Genomic DNA, 22,104 nt, shown 5'->3' on the forward strand with positions numbered 1-22,104 from the left:
TCATTTTTAAGATGTTATAAAATCCTGAAGGATCTAAAATGCTAAAACAATCTTGAAAAAGGGAGAAAAACACAGAGTCCTTATACTACCTGATTCCAAGACTGTAGTGTAGTACAGGCATATGAATATATACCCGATCACTTGAACAGAATAGAGTCTAGGAATAGAACCCCACACAGCCAGTTGATTGGCAACTAAAGTGCCAAGTTCATTCAGTCAACAAAGGAAAGCTTTTTTAACAAATGTTGGTATATTACAGTTAAATATCTGCACGGAGAAAACAAAACAAAGCAGAAAAAAAAAGTTGTCTCCTATCTCACACCAAACACAAAAATAATTTTGATATGGATCATATACCTAAGCATTTAACCCAGAAGCATAAATCATCTAGAAGCAAACAGCTTATCTTTAAGAACTTGAAATCAGGAAAATTTCTTGGACAGGACACAAACAGCACTAACTAAAAACTTGAAAATTAATTAAATCCATAAAAATTTAAAATATATGCTTTTCAAAAGACACCATTAATAAAATGAATAATCAAGACACAGGCTGGGGGGAAAATATTTATAACACATGTGACAAGGGATTTGTACCCGTAATATGTAAAAAAGCCTACAGATCAATAGTAAAATGATGAACATTCCAATTTTTTTTTAAATGAGCCAAAAATTTGGACACTTTAGCACAAGAGACATACTAATGCTTGACAAACACACAAAAGGGCGCAAATTAAAACCATGAATGAGATACCATTTCACGCCCAGTAGAATGGCTAAAATGGAAAGGACTAACCCCACTGCCTATTGGTAAAGATACGGAGCAAATTGTAATGGCACCTTGGACTTCCTCGGAGAGCTCTTCCCCTGCGCTCTCAGGCCACGTGTTTGAGGTGGAGTGGAACCTACCTGTAGACTTCACAGAGAAGTCGAAGTTTGGAGTCTGGCCACATAGAATCACAGAGATCAGGGGCGCCTGCGTGGCTCAGTCAGTTAAGCGGCTGCCTTCGGCTCAGGTCAGGATCCCAGAGTCCTGGGATCGAGCCCCACGTCGGGCTCCTTCCTCAGCGGGGAGCCTGCCTCTTCCTCTCCCTCTGCCTGCCACTCCCCCTGCTTGTGCTCTCCCTCTCTCTATCTCTATCAAATAAATAAATAAAATCTTTAAAAAAAAAAAGAATCAACAGAGATCATTACTGTATGTTGACAAATTGAACATAATTAAAAAAATATGTTACCTGATCCAAGCTGGCCAATTAAAGTCAATAAATTTAGCCATACATCCGTTAATTCTTGAGAAACAAATATTTCTTTTTGCATGGGCACCTAAACTGGTAGACTATAGACATGGTACGATTGGTGGTCATTGTGATCATCACCCTACCAGAACCTTCATGAAAAGAAAGCTACCACGGAATTACATGCAGCCAAGAGGTGGAAAGACAGATCATTTGGTGCTGAATCCAGCAATTCATGAGCTTGCTGTAACCCTGAATTTGTCAATTAGGAGAAGCAATAAATTACCCCTTACCTCAAGCCAGTTTGAATTCTATTTTTTTATTTGCACCTAAAAAAGTCTTTTTTAAAAAAAAAAGATTTTATTTATTTATTTGAGATAAAGAGCAAGTGAGAGGGAGAGAGAACACGAGAGGGAGGGAGCGGGGGGGGGGGTGGGGAGGGATAGAGGAAGAGGGAGAAGCAGGCTCTCCACTGAGCAGGGAGCCCAATGTGGGGCTCTGTATGGGACTCGATCCCAGAACCCTGGGATCATGACCCGAGCCGAAGGCAGATGCTTAACTGACTGAGCCACCCAGGCACCCCAAAAAGTCTTGATTAAAACAGAAATAAGCCACATTCAATTTTTCTTTGCCAGTAAACAAAATCAATCTAGAATACGTGTGAGATTCCATCTGGATACTATATTCTTTTCATGCAAGACTTGGGGGATATACATTTTTTTTCCTGCTTTATAAGTAAAATATTTCAAAAAGCTTCTTCTAAAAAGATATATATTATAATCTGCCATACCAATTTTAAGCTGATACTTCACTTTTGGGGAAGAAAAATCAGTAGTTAAAATGAATGTGACTACTTGATCAAACTATGAAGGGAACAGCAGTGCTGCAAGAAATAAAAATCCATTAGCTAAAGTGGTTGAGATGGAGAATGAACAGGAATATGGTGGTATGTATTACTTTCAAGCAGAAAAATCAAAGGTTATTAACCAGGTTCTTCTTGCCGCTAGTCAAATGAAATTGCAGGATTTAAAAAAATCTAATTCTATAAAAAGTCTGAAAATATCTTCAGATGACTGATATAGAGACTACTCAGAAATTTAAGAGGGAAGGATCATCAAGAAAATATTTCTTAAAAGCATGTAATGGTTTTATCTCCCATCTATCATAAAGACATGTTCAAAATGAAAATTAGGTATGATGTTCAGCATCAAATTAGTCAATAACTGTGGTACAAAATCCACAACTTTCAGAACTAAAATATAATGAATAAATATAATCAATGGTGTTATTTTTGGAATAAATTTTCAAAGACAAAAAACAAATTAGGCTGACATTTTAATATTAAAGCACAATAATAGTCTTCAGTTCATTATATGTTATCCTTGTAATAATTTCTTTTGTTTGGTTCTAAATCAGGCATACAGGTCTAGCTCAGATAATAAAAAAAAACATCTTTTAATAGAATTTTAATAATAGCCACAATCGCTAAAAGTTTATTACTTTTTCTTTAAATGCATTATTATATTTAATTCTTATGATAACCCTGTGTTACAGATTTCATTAAGGTAATCAAAGAAATGAGGAAACTAAGAATTACTAAAGTCAAATAAGTACCTGTCATAAGTGAGACTTGGTTTGTCTCACTTCAGATCCCATATAGAAGTCAAAAAAACAGAGAATTTTTTTCAAATAAAGTTAGACACAAAGAGTGAAGTAAAAGATCCCCAAATTTAGGGGGATAAAAATATACTGAATTAAAGAAAACTCAGTTCTCAAATTTCTGCTACTGGCTTTAACTCAGTTTTAACAGATCTCTCTCTTTAGGAGTGTAATCTGCAAATATGGAATCTTTAAAAAAATCAAGTGCCAATAATTTTTCTAACTCATTGGAAGGAACAAAGCTCAACTTTCACTTTAAACATTTCTAAAAATCTAAATTATGGTCTAATATGAAAATGAAACCATCAAATTAGTGGAGATAACCTTGGAGAATATTTGTACAACCATAGATTTGGCAATAGATGTGGAGAAAGGTAGACCTTCTTAAATAAGACAGCACATCTAGAAGCCATAGAAGAAACAAATAGACATATTTTATCACATTATTACATTAACAATAGTTAGTGCCCAGTGTTGCTAATGCTTTTACTATCATATTCATTAAGAATTTTTTGACTCTATTGTCTTTTAAAATTATTTAAATGTTTAATATTTCCAATATATCAAGAACTCTCAATTAATAAAACAAATAGATGAAGGATGTGAGAAGCAAAAAACATAAATAGATGATTCACAGATGAAATTCAAACATTAGCAAGCATATAAAACGATCTTCAATGTCGCTAGTAGTAAGGAAAATACAAAATAAAACCACTAGCAAGAAGCTGTTTTTAACTCATCAGATTGGCAAAAATTAAAAGTGAAATCATTCCTTGCTGACAATGTTTGAGAAAAACAAGAGGGTGACTGGCTAAAATTGTTTTGGAAAGTTATCGGACAATAGCTGTTGCTGTAAAAAGACATACACCTTTTGACTCAAAAGCCCCATTGTTTTTTTTAATCTCATCTCCAGAAATAAAAAAAAAAAAGCAATACCTTTATATTAAAAGGTATATATACAAAGCTGCTTTGTTTTGTAGCATAGTAGATCAGAATGTCTACCAACTGGGAAATGCTGAATAAATTATGTTATAACCATGCCTTGAAGATGAAAAAATATATCTGTTTCCACTGACCTGAAGAGATTTTAAAGTATACTGTAAGTAAAAAAAAAAAAAAAAAAATTGAGTGTAATAGGTAAAAAATGGTTCCATTTTAAACAAAACAAAATTTAAAAATTTACATGTGCTATACATCCAAATAAGAATATTCTGGGGGGGGTGCCCGTGGCTCAGTCAGTTGGGCATCAGACTTTGATTTTGGCTCAGGTCATGACCCCAGGTTTGTGAGATCCAGCCCTGTGACAGGCTCCACGCTGAGTGCAGAGCCTGCTTAGGATTCTCTCTCTCCCTCTGCCCCTCCCCTGTCATGCATGTGTGCGTGTGCTCTCTCTCTCTCTCTCTCTTTCTGTCTCTCTCTCTCAAAAAAAAGGATATCCTGGGAAAAGCCATTTGTCTGGGCAAGGAGAAGAGGCTGAAAGGAATGGTAGGATATACATATACATACACAGGTGGGGCTGTTAACCTTCGTTAACACAGGGGATAAGATCTGAGATGGGTTGGGAAATATGAGATCATTAATTTTTTACTGATAAAACTCTATATCATTTTCTCATTAAAACAAGTTTGCATTATCTTTTGTAATTTTAAAATCTAAAAATAGAAAGACTTTAAAAAACTGAAGCTGTAGTGATGATATAAGGCCAATTTCAATGTTGAAAAATTCCCAACATGATCTGAAGCCAGTGTGGTGAGTAAAATGTTGTGGCTACAAAGTGAGTCAGTCACACACATGGCTTCAGGCTTGCAATTCTGCACTGTGGGTGGGTCTGTGGCCACTGCCAAGCACTCAGATTTGAAAATTGTGGAACACTGTCAGCTCACCTCCAGCTGAAGTCAGTATGAGGTCTTCTCCATGAAGAAGAGAGTTTTGATACACTTAGGAAAGGACTGAAGGCACTGGAAAGAGAGAAAATTGATGGAGCAAAGTTGTGGCGGGTTGAGTCAGGAGATGATGCCATCAGACCCTTTCCGAAAGGAGAGCTTAGAAAGGGGGGGGACGGATCTTATTCAGAAACGCAAGTCAAGAAGTTCAGGACTCTTCAGGGGCGCCTGGGTGGTTCAGTCAGTTAAGCGGTTAAGCGTCTGCTCAGTTTATGATCCCAGGATGTTGGGATCCAGCCCCGGCATCCGGCTCCCTGCTCGGGGGAGGAGGCTTGCTTCTCCCTCTCCCGCTCCCCCTGCTTGTGCTCTCTCTCTCTCTCTCTCTGTGTGTGTGTGTGTCAAATAAATAAATAATATCTCTTTTAAAAAAGTTCAGGACACTTCAATCTTTATCCTTCAGCAATAACAGCTGACACTAACATAATACTTACCTTTTGCTGGACACTGTTCTGAGAGCCTTATCCATTCAACTCATTTAATTTTCCAACAAGCACAAGAAGTTGGTCCAGGTGAAATAACTGAGAGACAGAGGAGTTAATAGCTATGGTCTCACAGCAAGTCAGTGATGGAGTGGAATCTGAAGCCAGATAGTCTGGCTATTAAGATCTCTCAGCAACAGGTTTCTTGAGCTTCCTAGATTATGTCATGTTACTTGATAACTTTCAAGTCTAAAAGGTTTTCCCTTTGCCTGGAATATTCTTTCCTCCTTATCCAATATTAGCATTTCCTTTCCCAGTCTCTTCACTGCCGAACACCGAACACCTGTCATTTTTCACAATACTTACAGCAATGCTGTAAGAACGTGTTATAGTATTAGATTAAATGACATGAAACTGCTAATATTTGAATAATTTTGCCCTACAAAAGTAGCGATTTCATATTTTTCAATGTAATATGTGCCTGTGTTTGTGAATATTACTTATAGGTCTATCTTTCCCATTGAGGAGGAATCTCTATCAGTGTCCCAACCCTTTTTAAAAATTTGTTTCTCCAAAGCCTATCAGGGTATCTTCTGCGTAGTCTACATTCATTCAACGATTACAGAATGTAGACATAAATGAAGATAAAGAAAAATTCTAAAGTAGACAGGGAGATGCAGTAATGGAAAGGAAATGATAAAGCAAAAGACTCTAAAAGGCATGAGAATTGAGGGCTCAGAAATCAGTGTATCATTTAGCCAAATTCTTAGGAATAGGCATCAGTGCTATTCATAAAATGTCTTTCTATTGTACTCTTAAGGTTAAAGACATTCCCAAGTCTATTGATTAATTGATGTATTTCATGTTTCAATTCCACAATATGTGGCCAGGTTGAAGGACACAAATACAGAAGAAGCAGAAATTCTAAATGATTGGGAAATATATTATAAAATCCAATTCAAATAATTCTTTAAAAATGGAAAATGACGTGAGTCAGTCTTATGAATGCTTGGAAAGTGCACTTAAGATCAAAAAGACAATAATGAAAGGAAAGCTTTCAGTGGAAGGTTTTCAGGATGAAGACAGTACTTAGAGCAGTGTCCTTTCTTCCACTGAATACATGGATGGTAGTGAAATAGACTTCAGAAATATTGGATGTGGCTAAACTAAATCGAAGTTTTAAAGAGAAACGTAAATGCAAGCCAGCATCAATAACTATAATCCATTCGTTTTATGAGGAAAGAAATGAATTTTCAAGATATACTAATAGGGGCAAAGCTAGAAGGGGCTAGAATGAAGGTCACTGATATTATGGGAATAGGTGACATTTTTTGTTCTTAGAATTGTGATTAGGAAATTCTATAGTTCATGAACAAATCTATACAGTGTGTCACAGACTGTGAGTGGATAACCTGACCTCTTGAATACCTGAGATGGATGCTACCTCCTATCTTCTGCATTCTTCTTTACATTCAAATGTCATTATCACTTCTCTCCTCACTACCTCAAAGCTTCTATGAAGCTCATCCTTTCTTTCTTCTTAATTCAAAGCCACTCTTTCCTTCAGTGCTTTGGGCTTACTATATTTCTGCCTTCATCTTTAAAAATTCATAGTGTTCTTTTTCCTTTGATTTCTAAGCCTGACCTATACCTACCTCTGTTTCCACTAGTCTTAAAAATTCATAAATCTGGGGGCACCTGGGTGGCTCAGTCGGTTGAATGTCTGCATTCTGCTCAGGTCATAATCTCTGGATCCTAGGATGGAGCCCCAAATCAGGATCTCTGCTCAGCAGGTAGTCTGCTTCTCCCTCTTCCCCGCCCCCCATTCTCTCTCTCTCTCTCAAATAAATAAATAAAATCTTAAAAAAAAACCCTCATAAACCTGTTATTTATTTATTTATTTTAAGTAAGTTCCACACCCAGCGTGGAGCCCAATGCGGAGCTTGAACTCGCCACCCTGAGATCAAGACCTGAGCTGAGATCAAGAGTTGGATGCTTAACCCACTGAGCCATCCAGGCACCCCATAAACCTGTTAGTTTTTTAAGCACTGTACTATTAGTGGTAAAAATTCTCAAAAGTCTTATATCACTGCCTTAATTTTCTCACCAGTAACTCCATCCTCACCTACTGTAATTTGGCTTCCACCTTCCTCTTGTTACTCAGTGCATCAGCTTTCTTAAAAATTTCAGAAAAAAGAAAGGGTAGTTAATGGAGTAGGGTCCCTGAGATCATGAGAAGCGGTGGAAACAATGAAACAAAGTTACAAGAAAGTCTTGACAAGGGGAAACAATGTCAAAATTAGGGGAAAATGCCGGGAGAGCAGAATGCAGAGAAAGTCTTGGTCAAGAGTATCGCTAGTCAATCTGTAATGACACTGTATTGGGCAACAGTGATGGAGAAGGATCTGGTCTTTGTGAGACCTGGCAAAAGAAAAACTGAAGAGTCAGTCTTGACTGGAAACTCATGAACTACTTTCATGAACAACAAAGAGAAGTCATCATCACAGGAACTAAAAGTGTGATGCCTGCATAATTAAGTATGCGTACTGTAGAGACCATGCCTTTACTGTATAATTTCAGGTATTTTGGTAGTGGTGAGTGTAGAGGAAAGTAGAAAAGAGAGAGCAGGATAAGAGCTACATGCAAACTAGATGAGAGACAATAGTCTGAAGTTTCCATGTGTTTAAGAAACCTCTAATATTTGTTATCCTGAGACTGGGAATCCAAGTCCAAAAAACTCTCTCTGCTAGTTTTCACCATGGTATCTAAAAACTGGGATGAATTCTTCTTTTCTCAAGGACTCTGAATTTATTAAGTTTCCTTAACTTCCTTACCACCTACACCAGGCCAGTTTTCCTGGGAGGACTTTGTAGGCATGAACCCCACAAGTGCCTCAGTATTTGTTCCTTAAAATGGCTTGTCACAAATGATTTGATGAATACCATTCTCCAATAAGACACCCCAGGGCAAAGCTTTGGTTGCACAATATAACCAATTATAACTTGGTAAGAAGGACAGTTTCTTAATGAAATAATTACCACAAAATAACTTGCCATGAACAATTCAGAGATGTAGTAAGAGTTGTTCAATTCTGGGGAAAATGGGACCACAAGAATCAGTTATTATTTTTAAATGTTTCATTTACAAAAGTAGAATATATAAAATTGTTGTTTAGATAGCTTAAGGGATAGCTTCCTTATATATCCAGAAAAATAGAATGTAAAAACAAAATAAAAAATATTCCAAACAGATAACCACAATAAATTTTCCTTCATCAGTTCATTCGGTCATTAATTGTTTACTGCTGAATCCTGGGTTAGTAGTCACATTGAGCCACGTACTTCTCAACTAAAACTGACTTCTAGATATCCTGATGCAGTCCACTGATATATAGTCTGAAAGTTGTCCAAATGGTGTCTGCTCAGAAGCCTGTCCACGGAGTCTATTCTCTGAATTGTCAATATTTGTCCAAGGTTTTGAGTTTCCTAAAGATCTTGGAAATTATCTTCAAGCCGACACACTGCGAAACATGATTAGTCTTAAAACAAAGCTTATCACATAAATGATTCAATTAAGATGAATAAAATTTAGTTTTTGGTAATAGTGAACATTACATCAGAGTAAAGTTAGCCTCTCCGATCAGTAAACCTATTTAAGTTTAGAAAAAACAAACTCAAATAGAACAAAATATAAGCTTTTTTGTATTTAATGTTGATGAATCAGAAGATACAGGGTTTTTTTCATTACTAAACTAAAATTATTGAACTGGTCCTCTTTGCTATAGAATTATCTTAATTATGTTAACTGGAATCTTAAAGCATTTTTGAGTTAGTATTTTTAAGAAAATAAATTTTAGATTTATTCCCACCTTGGGCTAGAAAAGGATGACCTTTGCGGGCTGCATTTGTCCCTCAGGCAAGCAGTGTGTTATGTCTACCTGGTACAAATGGGCCCCCATTAACTAAACCAGTGGTCTTGAAATTTTTTCCTTACATATTCCCAGAAAATTCAAGGTTACGTCAAAATCTTTTCTTATTATTTTAAAGATGTAATGTGTCATATTACTAATATCGCCTTTTAAAATAAAATTGTTATATCATATTTTTAATATATCTAGTGGAGTTATAAATGACATATCAAATCTGAAAGGAATAAGTGAATTCTGACTAATGAAGCGAGTTCTCTAAAGTTCAGGGAACCCTGCCCTACCCTGTCCTAGATTGCAATAGGGGGATATTTTGCCCTGGACCTGCATTTCATATGTTCTGTTATTAAGAGAGCAGTTTTGATATAATTTGTGGAAACTAGCATCAAAAATAAGAGAAGGTATTGGACCAAAAGTAAACAGAAGGTACAACAGGTATATTAATGTTTGTCTTTTAACTCTGCCATTTATACAGTAGACTCCACATTATACTAAAGTTAGGTTAATCTAAATCTAGTAAGTTCAAGGTAACAACATACACCATCAGAGATAACCAGGAACATCAAGGATCAAAAAGCAGAGAAACAGTCTATCAGCAACAACAAGCAGGAGTCTCACACCCAAATGAAATCATGCACATGTCTATGCATTACCCACGAATCTGGTACACATAAAGGAAAACATGTTTCCTACGAATCTAAACAAAGAACCCCAAAATTAAACGGTCTATTGGTCTATCAGAAATAAACATGGAACTTTAACTTCCTTTGCCTTGAAATCATGCCAAGTATAATTTCATGCTGTAGACACTAATGAATGAGAGTCTTTACTTTCTTTTTAATGAGGGTACTGAAAATGCTTTTCATAAATCTTAAATATTCCATTTCTGAAATTCATAGATGGATAAGGCATAGATACTTGTCAGGACTAAGAAACTGGATGCAATAAAGTGCTACCATCTTCAGTATTTCTTACTGTTGTTCTTTGCTTTGTTCTCCTGAAACTCTAAGCAACAATGCTTTGACAATAGTTGAGGGACAGGAGGGAAGAACTTACTAAACAAAAATGTCATAACTGCCACTACTCCGATACACAATATATCTTGAATTCAGAACATACTTATATGGGTTAAAGTACTTTCTAATTCCAGGTTCTACCCTTACCAAAATTAGCAGCAGTAAGGCAAAGAAAGACATAATGATCTACTACTGGTTCATGGTGACTGTGTTAAAGAAGGCTTTGCCAGAATCAATATTTTGAAATGTTTCTTTGTTTGGCACCCTGAAGATTTCACAACTGGCAACGGATGATAACAGTAAGATTGGTGAAAGTATGGCTTTCTTTTGAAAAATGGTAAGGGGGCAATTATGAAAGAAGATAATGGAAAAGAATCACAGGAGTATTCTCAGGCAGATAAATGTTAGGAACAAAAACATGGATTTAAGGATTTGGAAACAGATTCACTTAAAATCTTCCCATGCTTACAGACCACTTGGAAATACTTGAAGACCCACTCCTGCAAGGTCCATCTATCACAGTTTGAAGAATATGACCTTAACTTGCTAAAATTATTGAGATCTCTTTAGTTTAACTTCCTAAAGATCTTTTAATAATGTAATATTTTTAAATGAAATATTAAAAGCAAGCATAATCCAGATGTAAGTGCATCAACATGCAATTGAATTTTTGTGGAAATTGACCGTCTATTTCTAAAATTTATATGGAAATCCAAAGGATCAACAATAGCCAAGGCAATCTTGAAAATAAAAAGTGAAGGAAATGGAGGATTTAAATTACTAAATATTAGGACTTATGAAAAAGCGATGATAATTAAGACAATGTAGCATGGGCACAAGAATAAACAAACAGACCATTGGGATAGAAACAAACCTGTGCATGTATAGTCACCTGATACATGAGAAAGGTAACACTCCAGTGCAGTGAAGGAAGGATGTTTTAGGGTTTTTTTTGGTTTGTTTTTTTTCATGGTGCTGTGCAGTTGTGTCAAAAATTGTATCTTGACCCCCAACCTCACACCACACACAATAATCATTTCTAGATGAATTGTGGATCTATATGTGGAAGATAAAAATATAAAGTTTGCAAAAGAAAACACAGAGGATACCTTCAATAGCCTTAGGGAAGGCAAAGATTTTTAAAACACAGCACAAAAAGTACTAACTAGAGAGGGAAAACAATGATAAATAGGACTACATTAAAATGAACACTTCTGTTCATCCAAAGAAACTCTTGATGGAGTGAAATCACAGCCCAAAAAGTGAGAGAAGATATTTGAAATACATATACCCAATAAATGTGTGTATACAAACATACAAAGTACCCATAAAAGTCAACAACATAAAGGCAAACAACCAAAAAGGCAAAGAACTTGAACAAATATTTTCACATGACCAATAAACATATGAAGACGCTCAACTTCATTCGTTATTCAGAAGATGCAAATTAAAACCATCATGCAATACCACTTAAACAACAAACTCCCAGAGGACTAAAATAAAGAATATAGACAGAACCAAATGTTGATGAGAAAAGGGTGCAACTTGAACTTTCATATTCTGATGTGAGAGTATAAGTTAGTATAATCACTGTGGAGAGGGTTGTAAGATTTAGCGAACAAAAATACAGAATACTGTTTATGGAAAAATATTTGACAATATATGATAAAGGTGAACATATATGTACAGCCAAATGACAAAGCAGTTACCCCTGATTTAACATTTTTTTTTTTTTTAGATTTTTTTTTTTTTTTTTTTTAATTTGAGAGAGAGAGAATGAGAGAGAGAGCACATGAGAGGGGGGAGGGTCAGAGGGAGAAGCAGACTCCCCACCGAGCAGGGAGCCCGATGCGGGACTCGATCCAGGGACTCCAGGATCATGACCTGAGCCGAAGGCAGTCGTCTAACCAACTGAGCCACCCAGGCGCCCACCCCTGATTTATATAACCAATAAAAATAAATTCATGTCAATGCTTTTCTAGGACCCTCTCAAGATGAATGGAGTCACAGCACTTCTGACATGATGTCAAGCTTAGGTTTTATTACAGCACATCTGAACTAAATGTGAGACCATCATGGAGCAGAAATTGTGAGCCTTCGTCTGCTATCGCTAGTGAAAGAATATTCCTTCTCAGTCTCAATCTAGATTCCTGTGGACTGCAGTGTGCTTCTTCTCCCCATGGTCTAGTTATGGCTGGAGTTGCTGGAATTGCCCATTGAGGGAACACATGTTTGGGTATTTTTGAACAAATATTTTTGGACTCATCTGTTGCCCTTTTGTGGAGAATAGTTAGAAAATTAAATTTATCAACCTGAGAATTATTGGAGAGGTTTCCCCTGCTCCTGGAACATTAATGAAAACAGCTATTACATTTGAACTAGTGATCTAGAGGCCTTTTATAACATAATTACTTTTGTGGTTCCAACAAAGTAAGACTTAATGGAAGGCAGGCATTGGGTAGTGGAACTGGAGATTAAGCTTTATGTGGTGTAAAGGAGGCATTGTTGAACAAAAGAGAACTGAATTTACCCAACCCTTTAAAGCATTACGCACTGTATGTCAGTCTAAAAAACCTTCTATACAGAAACTCTTCCAAATATCACATCAGTAATTTCTAAGTGATTTCAGGTGCGAGGATTGACATATTTCAGTTGAAATATCTTTCTTCCCCACAGGCTAACGTATTATGTGAATATTTGCCTCTTTCTACCTGAGTTGCAGCAAACGTTCTGAGAGCTGAATGCAGTTCATCAAATAAATCCCATTTTAGATTTAGATTTGGTGTGCCTTGGAAACCAGGTAATATTTTCATTTTACTTAGTGAATATTCTGCTAATATCTGTACTTTTCATGTGGGAAAGGATTAATAATGTTAAGGCCTTTTCAAGTTTCCTCTTTCTTCTAAATCCAGATAATTTCACAAATGCATCTTGTGATAGTATTGTGGGAAAAAAGTACACACTTTAGAGATGTTTAATGTGAACCCAAAGTTCTCATTGTAGGAAACTTGAATAACATTCTTATGCACAAAGTCCGATAACTTAGCAAGTGGACAAACCCTTACTTCGCCTTTTTAAAATTAGAAGAACATATTTCAAAGTTATCCACTATAGTCCAAGCTAAATATCTTATCATCTACAACATTTTCTGAACTATTTTGGGCAATGATAAATGCTGTTTCCAAAACAGACTTATTCTTACCTAAGCTAACAGTTTTATAGAGCATTTATTATAATACCATACAAAGGAAACATACTGTTGAAATTTTTAAAAAGGTTTGCTCATTTCCTAATTTTTAAATGAATTACTGTTTTTCTTGTGATTGATCTTAGAAGAGGAGAAGGAGAAAAAAATCCCACAAATTTATAATGTTAGTGTATATATATATACTCCCACATCACATCATAAATTTAAATTATTAGGATTTTTCACCTCACAGCTATTTTACCAGGTTTGAGTTACAAAGTTAAATTGCCAGATTAATTACATGGTTGCTTTAAAATTTAAATTCCTCATCATCTGGCAGTAATTTTAATTTGCCATTTAGAAAAAATTCAGCTGGGAATTGTGATGATGTGTTGTACATGTTACTTTTTTACCTTTAACTCTGTTTGTGATCATCTAGGGTGACTGGTAAGAATTTTGGAAGAAGAAGGAAAAAACTCATCTTTTTTTTTTGTTTTGTTTTTCAATGTCATGCTTTTTGTGAGGAGTACAAATTGATATGTCCTAAAATAAGAATTTAATAAAGAGGAAAATCCCTTCTGTCTGCTATAAGAAAAGAAAACTTAGGAGTCTATCTTTTGGAGGAATAACACTCTGGGTCTAGAGCTCTATGTAGTCCTGTGTCTTCCACTTCATGGAATATTCCTGACTCAACTAAATGACTGGCTACTCCTCCCATTGGAATATAATCTGTTCTAGAGCTGATAATCAGTATACTTTACAGTATAGTCCTCCTGGCAGGGTATCTTCTGATTAGATCAGCATTCATTCTTAGCAGTAGGTGCCCAGGCCATGCTGGCTGTTAAATATTTAGAACTTCACTCTTACTCATGCCCAACTTGGAGCAAACATTTATCCACCGGGCTTGTAAAAGCGCCTAACAATAGAGAGGGGTACTTCATTAAGCTTACAGCAACACATTGCATGACTGCTTTTTTGCTTGTTTATTTGTTTATTTGTTAGATTTTGGTTTAACAGCTTACATTTATCTCAATTTATGACATAGTAATATGGTTGTCTAAATTTCAGAATATTTGCACATGTGAGATAAAGATACACGTACAAAACTGCATCAACTTTAACCACTTTTCAAACTCTGGAAACACAGCCTTCCAGCCAAGTAAGAGCCACTTCTCCTCTCACCTCTTTTCTTGACTAAAACTCTAGTTAGTAAGTTGAAGAGGCAGGAAGAGGGGAAAGGGGATGGGGAACCAACCAAAGACAACATACCCTTCCCTGAAGGTGGGCAGCTGCCAAATACAGCCCTTTGCCTGGGTGAAGTGAAGCAAAAGAAAACTGAGTTAAGCTGAATATATTTTAACCCACTGAATCCGGATTGGATTTTAATGATTTAAAATAACTACAGGAAGGGAAGGAAAAATAAGATCAGATGAAAACAGAGAGGGAGACAAACCATAAGAGACAAACTGAGGGTTGCTGGAGGGGAGCTGGGTGGGGGAATGGGATAACTGGGTGATGGGCATTAAGAAGGCACGTGATGTTATGAGTACTGGGTATGTATGCAACTGATGAATCACTAAATTCTACTCCTGAAACTAATACTATACCATATGTTAATTAAATTGAATTTAAATTTTAAAAAGAAAAGAATTATAGGATTATTACTTAAGTGTGAACAGGGATGTCATGGGATCTGCCCAACTTTCCACTCAGAGCCACAGTAAATTTACCTGCATTCAATACTTTTTAAAGGGATAGAGGAAAACAAAAATAAAATTTTAATTTCTTCATAAATCCTTTTTATTTAATATGCTTGATACAAAAAATTCAATATTATATTAAATATATATAAAATATTAAGAATTATGTTTCTTCTTCTCATAACTGGTTTGAGGTGACTCAACTCTTGTGTCTATAATCATAAAATGGTTTTAATTTTTTCATTAATTATCATCTGTATTCTTTTGAAACTCCCTTTCTCTTTCCACTATATATAAGCACCTTTAATGTCTCTAACAAATTTCATAACACTTTCAGTCATTTTCAGTTATTTTTTTAAATTAATTTATCTGAGAGAGAGAGAATGCACGAGAGAGGGGAGGAGCAGAGGGAGAGAAAGGGAGGAAGTAGACTCCCCGCTGAGTGCAGAGCCCAACATGGGGCTCCATCTCATGACCCCTGCGATCATGACCTGAGCCAAAATCTAGAGTCAGATGCTTAACCGACTGAGCCACCCAGGCGCCCCTCATTTTCAGTTATTAGAACAGCTTCCCTCCCAACACAACAATGTTCTAGGACCTCCCTTATATGTCCTGATAGTAATGGCCACCAATACTTCTCAACCCCCCAAACCAGACCCTCTCTGATTGGGCCCTGGAAAATGTAGTAATTCCTGTACAGTCCAGTAAACTTGCTGATAACTAAATATCAGTCAGTATCTCATAGTATTGTCTTATAACTTAAAAATCAGAAACATCAAGCCTTTCATTTTTTTCTTTAAAAAACAATTTTTTCCCCCAAACAGGACCCTCAATTGAACTCCCAGGTGCTTAAAAGCCATCGATGTATTTAAATAAAGTAAAATAAAAAATTAACCTCCTGATTTCTTCTTTTACTATCTGTCAGAGTCACAGAAGTCAGAGAACGACCTGAAAGCCACCTGAAGGGACAGTGTCACTCTCGGGTAAGTGCCTGGCAGCCTTTGCCAGCACAGCCATAAGCAAGGCAGCCGCTGAGAGTCCTAGCTGTCCCCGGAACGGTACGGGGCTCTCTTGATAACCTAAAACACTTTTTTTCTGGAGTGCCTGGGAAGCGTCTGCCTTTGGCTCGGATCATGATCCCAGGGTCCTGGGATCGAGCCGCACGATGGGATCCCCGCTCAACAAGCAGGGAGCTTGCATCTCCCTCTCCTGCTCCCCCTGCTTGTGCTCTTTCTCTCTCTGTCAAATAAATAAATAATATCTTTAAAAAAAAAAAGACCTTTTTTAAGCAAATGAAGGAATAGAAGACCAGAGTTAAAGCAATGATCATGGTGTTTGTCAAAATCAAAACAGCCATCTTCACAAGCTTTAGCAGTTAAGGGTTAGCATCATTTAGGATGATTATCTACTAAGATTTCCATGGAGACTTAAAATGATCTCAGGACAGATTGAAGGCTAGAAAACATTCATTATAACAAAACTGGATTTGATTCCATCTTATCTGAAAAACTGTAGACATGAGATAAAGAGTTTCATGTCCTATATCTTCTCTCTAGAGCTGATAGCCACTGATTGATGCCTCATGAGACAGAACCTTCGCAGGAAAGATTCATAAAGGCTTCCCTGCCTTCCTACAAAAAAAAATTTCTGGTGGTCTCTGAGATCCCATTAGTCATTATAAGAAAACAAACAAACCAACCCACAAAAAAACCCAGTCTATTGTCATTACTAAAGGTGTGTTTATGCATGTATAGTTGGTAACATAATTTTGCACCCCATAGTCATGTCTAAGCCATAAAAGCTGAAGCTCTTTCTCTGTATGTTCAAATTATGACAAGTAATTTTACATTAGTAATTTATTTTACTCTGCATCTGAATCAGTATTAACTCTAAGCTTTGAAAAATTTAAGGATAGAGATTATTATTCAGTAGCACTCCACTCATAGATATATGTAATATTTGATTGATGTCACTAGATGGGAATGACTATATGGAAGATCTGCAGTTATAGATTGTGTGCTAGAAGTACAATTAAATGGATTTTTTTTGTAAGTGAGGTAATTTTTTTCTTATTTGTAGTTCTGAATTTCTACAGTGATCCTATAGCAACTGTTTCTATTTTTACAAAATAATTTTTATATCTTATGAAATAAACAGAGCAATTACCATGATCAATTTTCAAAAGAAGAAACCAGAACCAGCTCAAAGAAAAAAGGCACTAGTAGAATGAGCAGGCCCTGATTTCTCTTATTCCCAGGTTAGTGTTTTTTGGTCTCTACCATACCTTCTAGAACAATTCCTGAGACGAATTTGTTATGCCTCCAAAGAACTTAATGAGGGCACTTAATGAAAGCAATAAAAATACAAAACTAATTACTTGCTATACCAGAGTAATTTTAAAGATCTACTTATTTTAGAGAGAGAGAGAGAGAAAGTGTGAGGGTGTGGGAAGCAGAAGGAGACGAGAGAATCTCAAGCAGACTTCCTGCTGAGTGCAGAGCCCTGAGGCCGGCTGGATCTCAACCCTGAGATCTTGACTGGACCCAAAATCAAGAGTAGGATGCTTAACTGACTGAGCCACCCAGGGGCCCCTGATATACCAGAGTAATTTTAAATTTAGTTTTGGACCTCAGGTCTACCTTTAATTTACCTGTTACTTTTTTTCTTGTATTCCAGCCAAATAATTTATGCTCTCACAACTAAAAGTAAGGAGTCTGTTTAAGAGATGGCTTTTCAGCCCACACATTTTTCTCTAGTAATTTACCTCCAGCCTCGACCTTTTTCCAGAATTTCTGTTGGGGGGACATGCCTCTTTCTGCTTGTGGTCTAGATAGACTATCAAAGAGAAACGAAATCACACATCCATGGAACAAACTAAATAAAGCTGTTGGTTTTTAAATGCTTTATTACATCGATGTTAGTATCCTTAGATGAATATAATCAGATTAGCAATGTTTTGGTCACTGAGAAAATGAAACATTTCTGAAAACTCACAAGACAGTGTAGCATGCAGACTAGAACTAGTTATGCTTTCATCTCTTTATGGAACAGTCACCTCAAGCAGTACAGTACATCATAAGAGCCCTTACTGCTGCTCTACAGCTTCTAAACCGCAGAGGAGAGATGAGACAGACATCAGAGGAAATTTCAAGGCAATTGCAGTCAAACATTATCCAGGAAGCTGCAGGTAGGACAGCATTACATGAAAGCTCGAACTTGCTTCAAAACCTGGCCTACTGAAGTATACAATTAAATTCACATTTTTTTTTAACTTTTAAGGAAATTACACACATTTAGGAACCTGTTATCTCTATGCTGATTCCCAATCCAGTTATTTGTAGTCTTACAGAAAACTTTGTATTAGGTGGCTGTTTTGTTATTTTGTTACTTGAAATGTTATAACCTACTTTCATTAAAAAAATGAGAGTGACATCTGTATACAGAGTCACAGTTTAACAGAAAGGTAGTTAACTTGAAATTTTGAATTAGGAATGAAGAAAGGTGTTCAATGTCTCCTTTAAAAAAAAGCACAATGGTATAGATCTAAATGATGGCTTAGTAACAACCATGAATGTAGTAATATAAAGATGCCAGTGTTTTAAGACCAAAGCCAGATAACAGACTAACTCTAAGAAATCAACTGTTTTAGTTCATTAAAATATCTTTCACAGCTGCTGTGATGTGTCTGGCACTGATTCCAAATTTATCCAGCAATTCACTAGGTTTCCCACATTGAGGCGCTTCTGACACTGCCAGCTGATGAACAAGGATGTCAAGCTCCCCAGAGACGGCCGCACACACAGCTTCTCCAATGCCACCTTCCCGGTAGTGATCCTCCACTGTGATAACCTGACCGCCTGTAGCTTTTGCATTGGAGATGATGTTGGCAGCATCCAGGGGTTTAATGGTAAATGGGTCAATGACACGGATAGAAATACCTTGTTGAGAAAGACTGTCAGCAGCTGCTAAGGCTTCATGCAGAGTAACTCCAGCTCCAATAACTGTGACTTTGTCATTGACACTCTGGCGGATGACCTTGGCCCGTCCAATCTCAAAATTTTCTTGTGGGGTATAAATAACTGCAGTTTCTGGTTGGCTGGTCCGAATGAAGCACATCCCTTTGGTATTGGCAGCCAGATAAACAGCATACTCTGTTGAGATAGCATCACTGGGATAGAAAACAGTACAATTGGGAATGCTTCGGAACATGGCTAGGTCCTCCAGGGCCATCTGGGAGGGTCCATCTTCACCGCTGAATACCCCACAGTGGGAACCAATAAAATTGATATTGGCTTGAGATATGGCTCCCATCCGTATCTGATCGAATGCTCGGGTCAAAAAGGCAGCAAAGGTACTAACAAAAGCAATGGTTCGGCCGCGTGTGGCACAGCCTAGTGCCACACTCACCATGTTTTGCTGAGCAATAAAACACTCAATAAAACGCTCAGGGTGTTCTTCGTGGAATATCTCGGAAAAGGTGGAGTTCTTTGTGTCACCGACCAAGACAATAACTCTTTCATTTGCGTGGCCCAGTTTAGCCAAAGCCAAACCAAATGCTTTCCTAGTAGCTATCCTGTCTCCAACTACATAATCAGGCAGACAGGTCATTTTCATATTCCTGATGCTGATCTGAGGTGAGTCTTCAATGGGAGGTTTTGGTGTGAGATTCCTGTTGGTCTGTATCTGACTCTCAATTAATTTGATGATGGCATCTACTCTTTCTTTCGGCATTGGCTTTCCATGCCAATTTTCTGCATTCTCAATATTTGGAATACCTCGGCCCTTGAAGGTCTTCGCAACTATGGCAGTGGGCTTGTTCTTCACTTGAGCCGCTTGCCAAAACGCTTGGCACAATGCCTCCACATCATGGCCATCCACTGAGTAAGTATTCCACCCAAAGGCTTCGCAGCGATTCTGATAGATGTCTGTGCAGTGCTCAAGAGGCGTGACTCCACTCTGGCCGAAGCGGTTCACGTCGAAGACTGCCACCAGATTGTCCAGGCTGTAGCGAGAAGCAAAGGCCAGAGCCTCCCAGACAGAGCCTTCTGAGGACTCGCCATCCCCCATGAGGCAGAACACCCGGTAGCTGGCCTTGTCAAAGTACTTGCCGGTGTACGCCATTCCACACGCGGCACCTAATCCTTGCCCGAGTGACCCTGTTGCCACATCAACAAACGACAGCCGCGGGGTGGGATGTCCCTCCAAGTCACAGTGAATTGTCCTCAAGCTCAGCAAGTCGGATTCGCGGATGTTGCCCACCTCTGCCCAAGCGGCATAGAGGATTGGAGCAGCATGGCCCTTGGAGAGGACGAATCGGTCGTTGTCGGGGTGTTCCGGCTCTGTCCGTTTATACCTCATGGTGTGGAAGAAGAGCACGGACATGATCTCAGCGGCGCTGCAGCACGAAGTGGGGTGGCCGGAGCTGGATGCACACGTGGCCCTGATGGAATGGATTCGCAGGCGGTTGGCCGCGTCCCGCAGCACCTGCACCGTGCTCCCATCGGGCTTGGAGTCGTCTGCCATGACTGCGCTCTCGCTGGCTTCCTCAGAGCAAAAGCGGCCGCTGCACCGCCTCACAGTTCTGTCGTGCGACCACCACGCCCTGGTCCGGCCTCCTCCGGGAAACGAGCTCCGCCAACGGCCGGCGCGCCTCGAGAGGCTTCGTTGTGACGCTCGGGCCTCGGGGGTCGCGCTGCGTCTCCGCCCCTGCCGCGCGCTGCCATGTCCTTCCGCGCGCCGCCGTGTCCTTCCGCGCGCCGCCGTGTCCCTCCGCGCGCTGCCGTGTCCCTCCGCGCGCCGCCGTGTCCTTCCGCGCACCGCCGTGTCCTTCCGCGCGCTGCCGTGTCCCTCCGCGCGCTGCCGTGTCCTTCCGCACCCAAGAGAATGGATTATTTTATATTAATTTTGTCACTTGCATGTTCAACATTATTAAAAATAATTAAATTTCTTTACACCTTTCCTCATGTTATAAATTCAAAAGCAGTCATTCTTATTGCCATGAACTATAGGAAGCTATTTATGAGGTTGTGCTTTTCTTTTAATGCATTCAGCATGTATCCAAGAGTACAAAGAAAGCCTTAATAGAAATGAGCATTAATAGAAATGAGCCAAAGTCACGTTCAGTCTAACCAATATGGCAACACTATGCCAACAAAGACTTTCTCAGAGCAACTGAGAATTCTGGCTCTGGATCACAGATAGAAGTACAATGCCTCATTTGACCAAAACTTGCCGGAAGAACAAATCTAAAAGCACTGAATTTCCCCAGTAGACCCTAAAATTCTGTAACTGTTACTATGAGTAATTTTTAATACAAAGCTAGTTTACCTACACTAGTTATAGAACTAAATTTGTGACATTGAGCTCTTCTAGCAGGTAAGGGTCATTGCGTGTCTTCAGAAAAACAAAAAAACGACAGTATGTTCTTTTTCATGTTGTGATGGTAAGCATCTTGATTCTTGAGCAATAGTACTTAACATTGACTTGACATCAAAATCATGACATCGGGAACCACCACAACAACAAAATAATGCTTAGGTTCTACCCTAAAATGAGTAATTTGAATTTATGGGAGTAGAGTCTGGGAAGCTATGTATTTTTCAATGCACCTGTTGATTCTAATTAGTCGAAGTTAAGAACAGATAAATGGCAGTTAGACTTAATACTGGTGGTTCTTAATATTGGCTGTAGTTTAGAATCATCTGGGGATTTTTGTAAAATTTTCACGTCCAGCCTGCATTTCAAACAAATTAAATCAGAATTTCTGGGTGATGGGTATAGGTATCACTAACTTTAAAAGCTCCCTAAATCATTTCGATATTCAATCAGGCTGTAAACAACTAAGTCAGTGTGGTCTTGTTACTTTTCATATTCTCTTACATTCTATCTCAGAAAAATATGTTAAATATTATTTGCCACTTAAGCTAATTCTACCATTTTAATTTTTAAGGATACATATTAGAGTAAACCATCATGGTATGACATTAACTAGATCTTAAGATTTGCTGAAGGAATGTTGGAG

At 37.9% G+C, this 22,104-nt stretch overlaps 1 protein-coding gene and 1 pseudogene across 2 annotated transcripts; one reads left to right on the top strand and one right to left on the bottom strand.

Annotated features, from left to right (window-relative positions):
- Window positions 1-7,564: 7,564 nt before the first annotated feature.
- Window positions 7,565-12,674, top strand: LOC118537352 (uncharacterized protein C3orf38 pseudogene; annotated as a pseudogene).
- A 5,395-nt stretch (window positions 12,675-18,069) lies between these two features.
- Window positions 18,070-20,609, bottom strand: TKTL2 (transketolase like 2). Of its 2 annotated transcripts, XM_078068216.1 has the most exons (2): window positions 20,383-20,609; window positions 18,070-20,268 (listed from the first exon to the last, which is right to left on the bottom strand). In XM_078068216.1, the coding sequence occupies exons 1-2, from the start codon at window positions 20,604-20,606 to the stop codon at window positions 18,729-18,731; spliced, it is 1,764 nt and encodes a 587-aa protein (XP_077924342.1). In that variant the 5' UTR covers window positions 20,607-20,609; the 3' UTR covers window positions 18,070-18,728. The 2 variants fall into 2 exon arrangements, with proteins under 2 accessions (XP_077924342.1, XP_035950601.1); XM_036094708.2 differs by having other exon boundaries at window positions 18,070-20,606.
- Window positions 20,610-22,104: the final 1,495 nt, after the last annotated feature.

Source organism: Halichoerus grypus, chromosome 3, assembly GCF_964656455.1.
Source record: "Halichoerus grypus chromosome 3, mHalGry1.hap1.1, whole genome shotgun sequence".
Lineage (NCBI taxonomy): Eukaryota > Metazoa > Chordata > Mammalia > Carnivora > Phocidae > Halichoerus > Halichoerus grypus.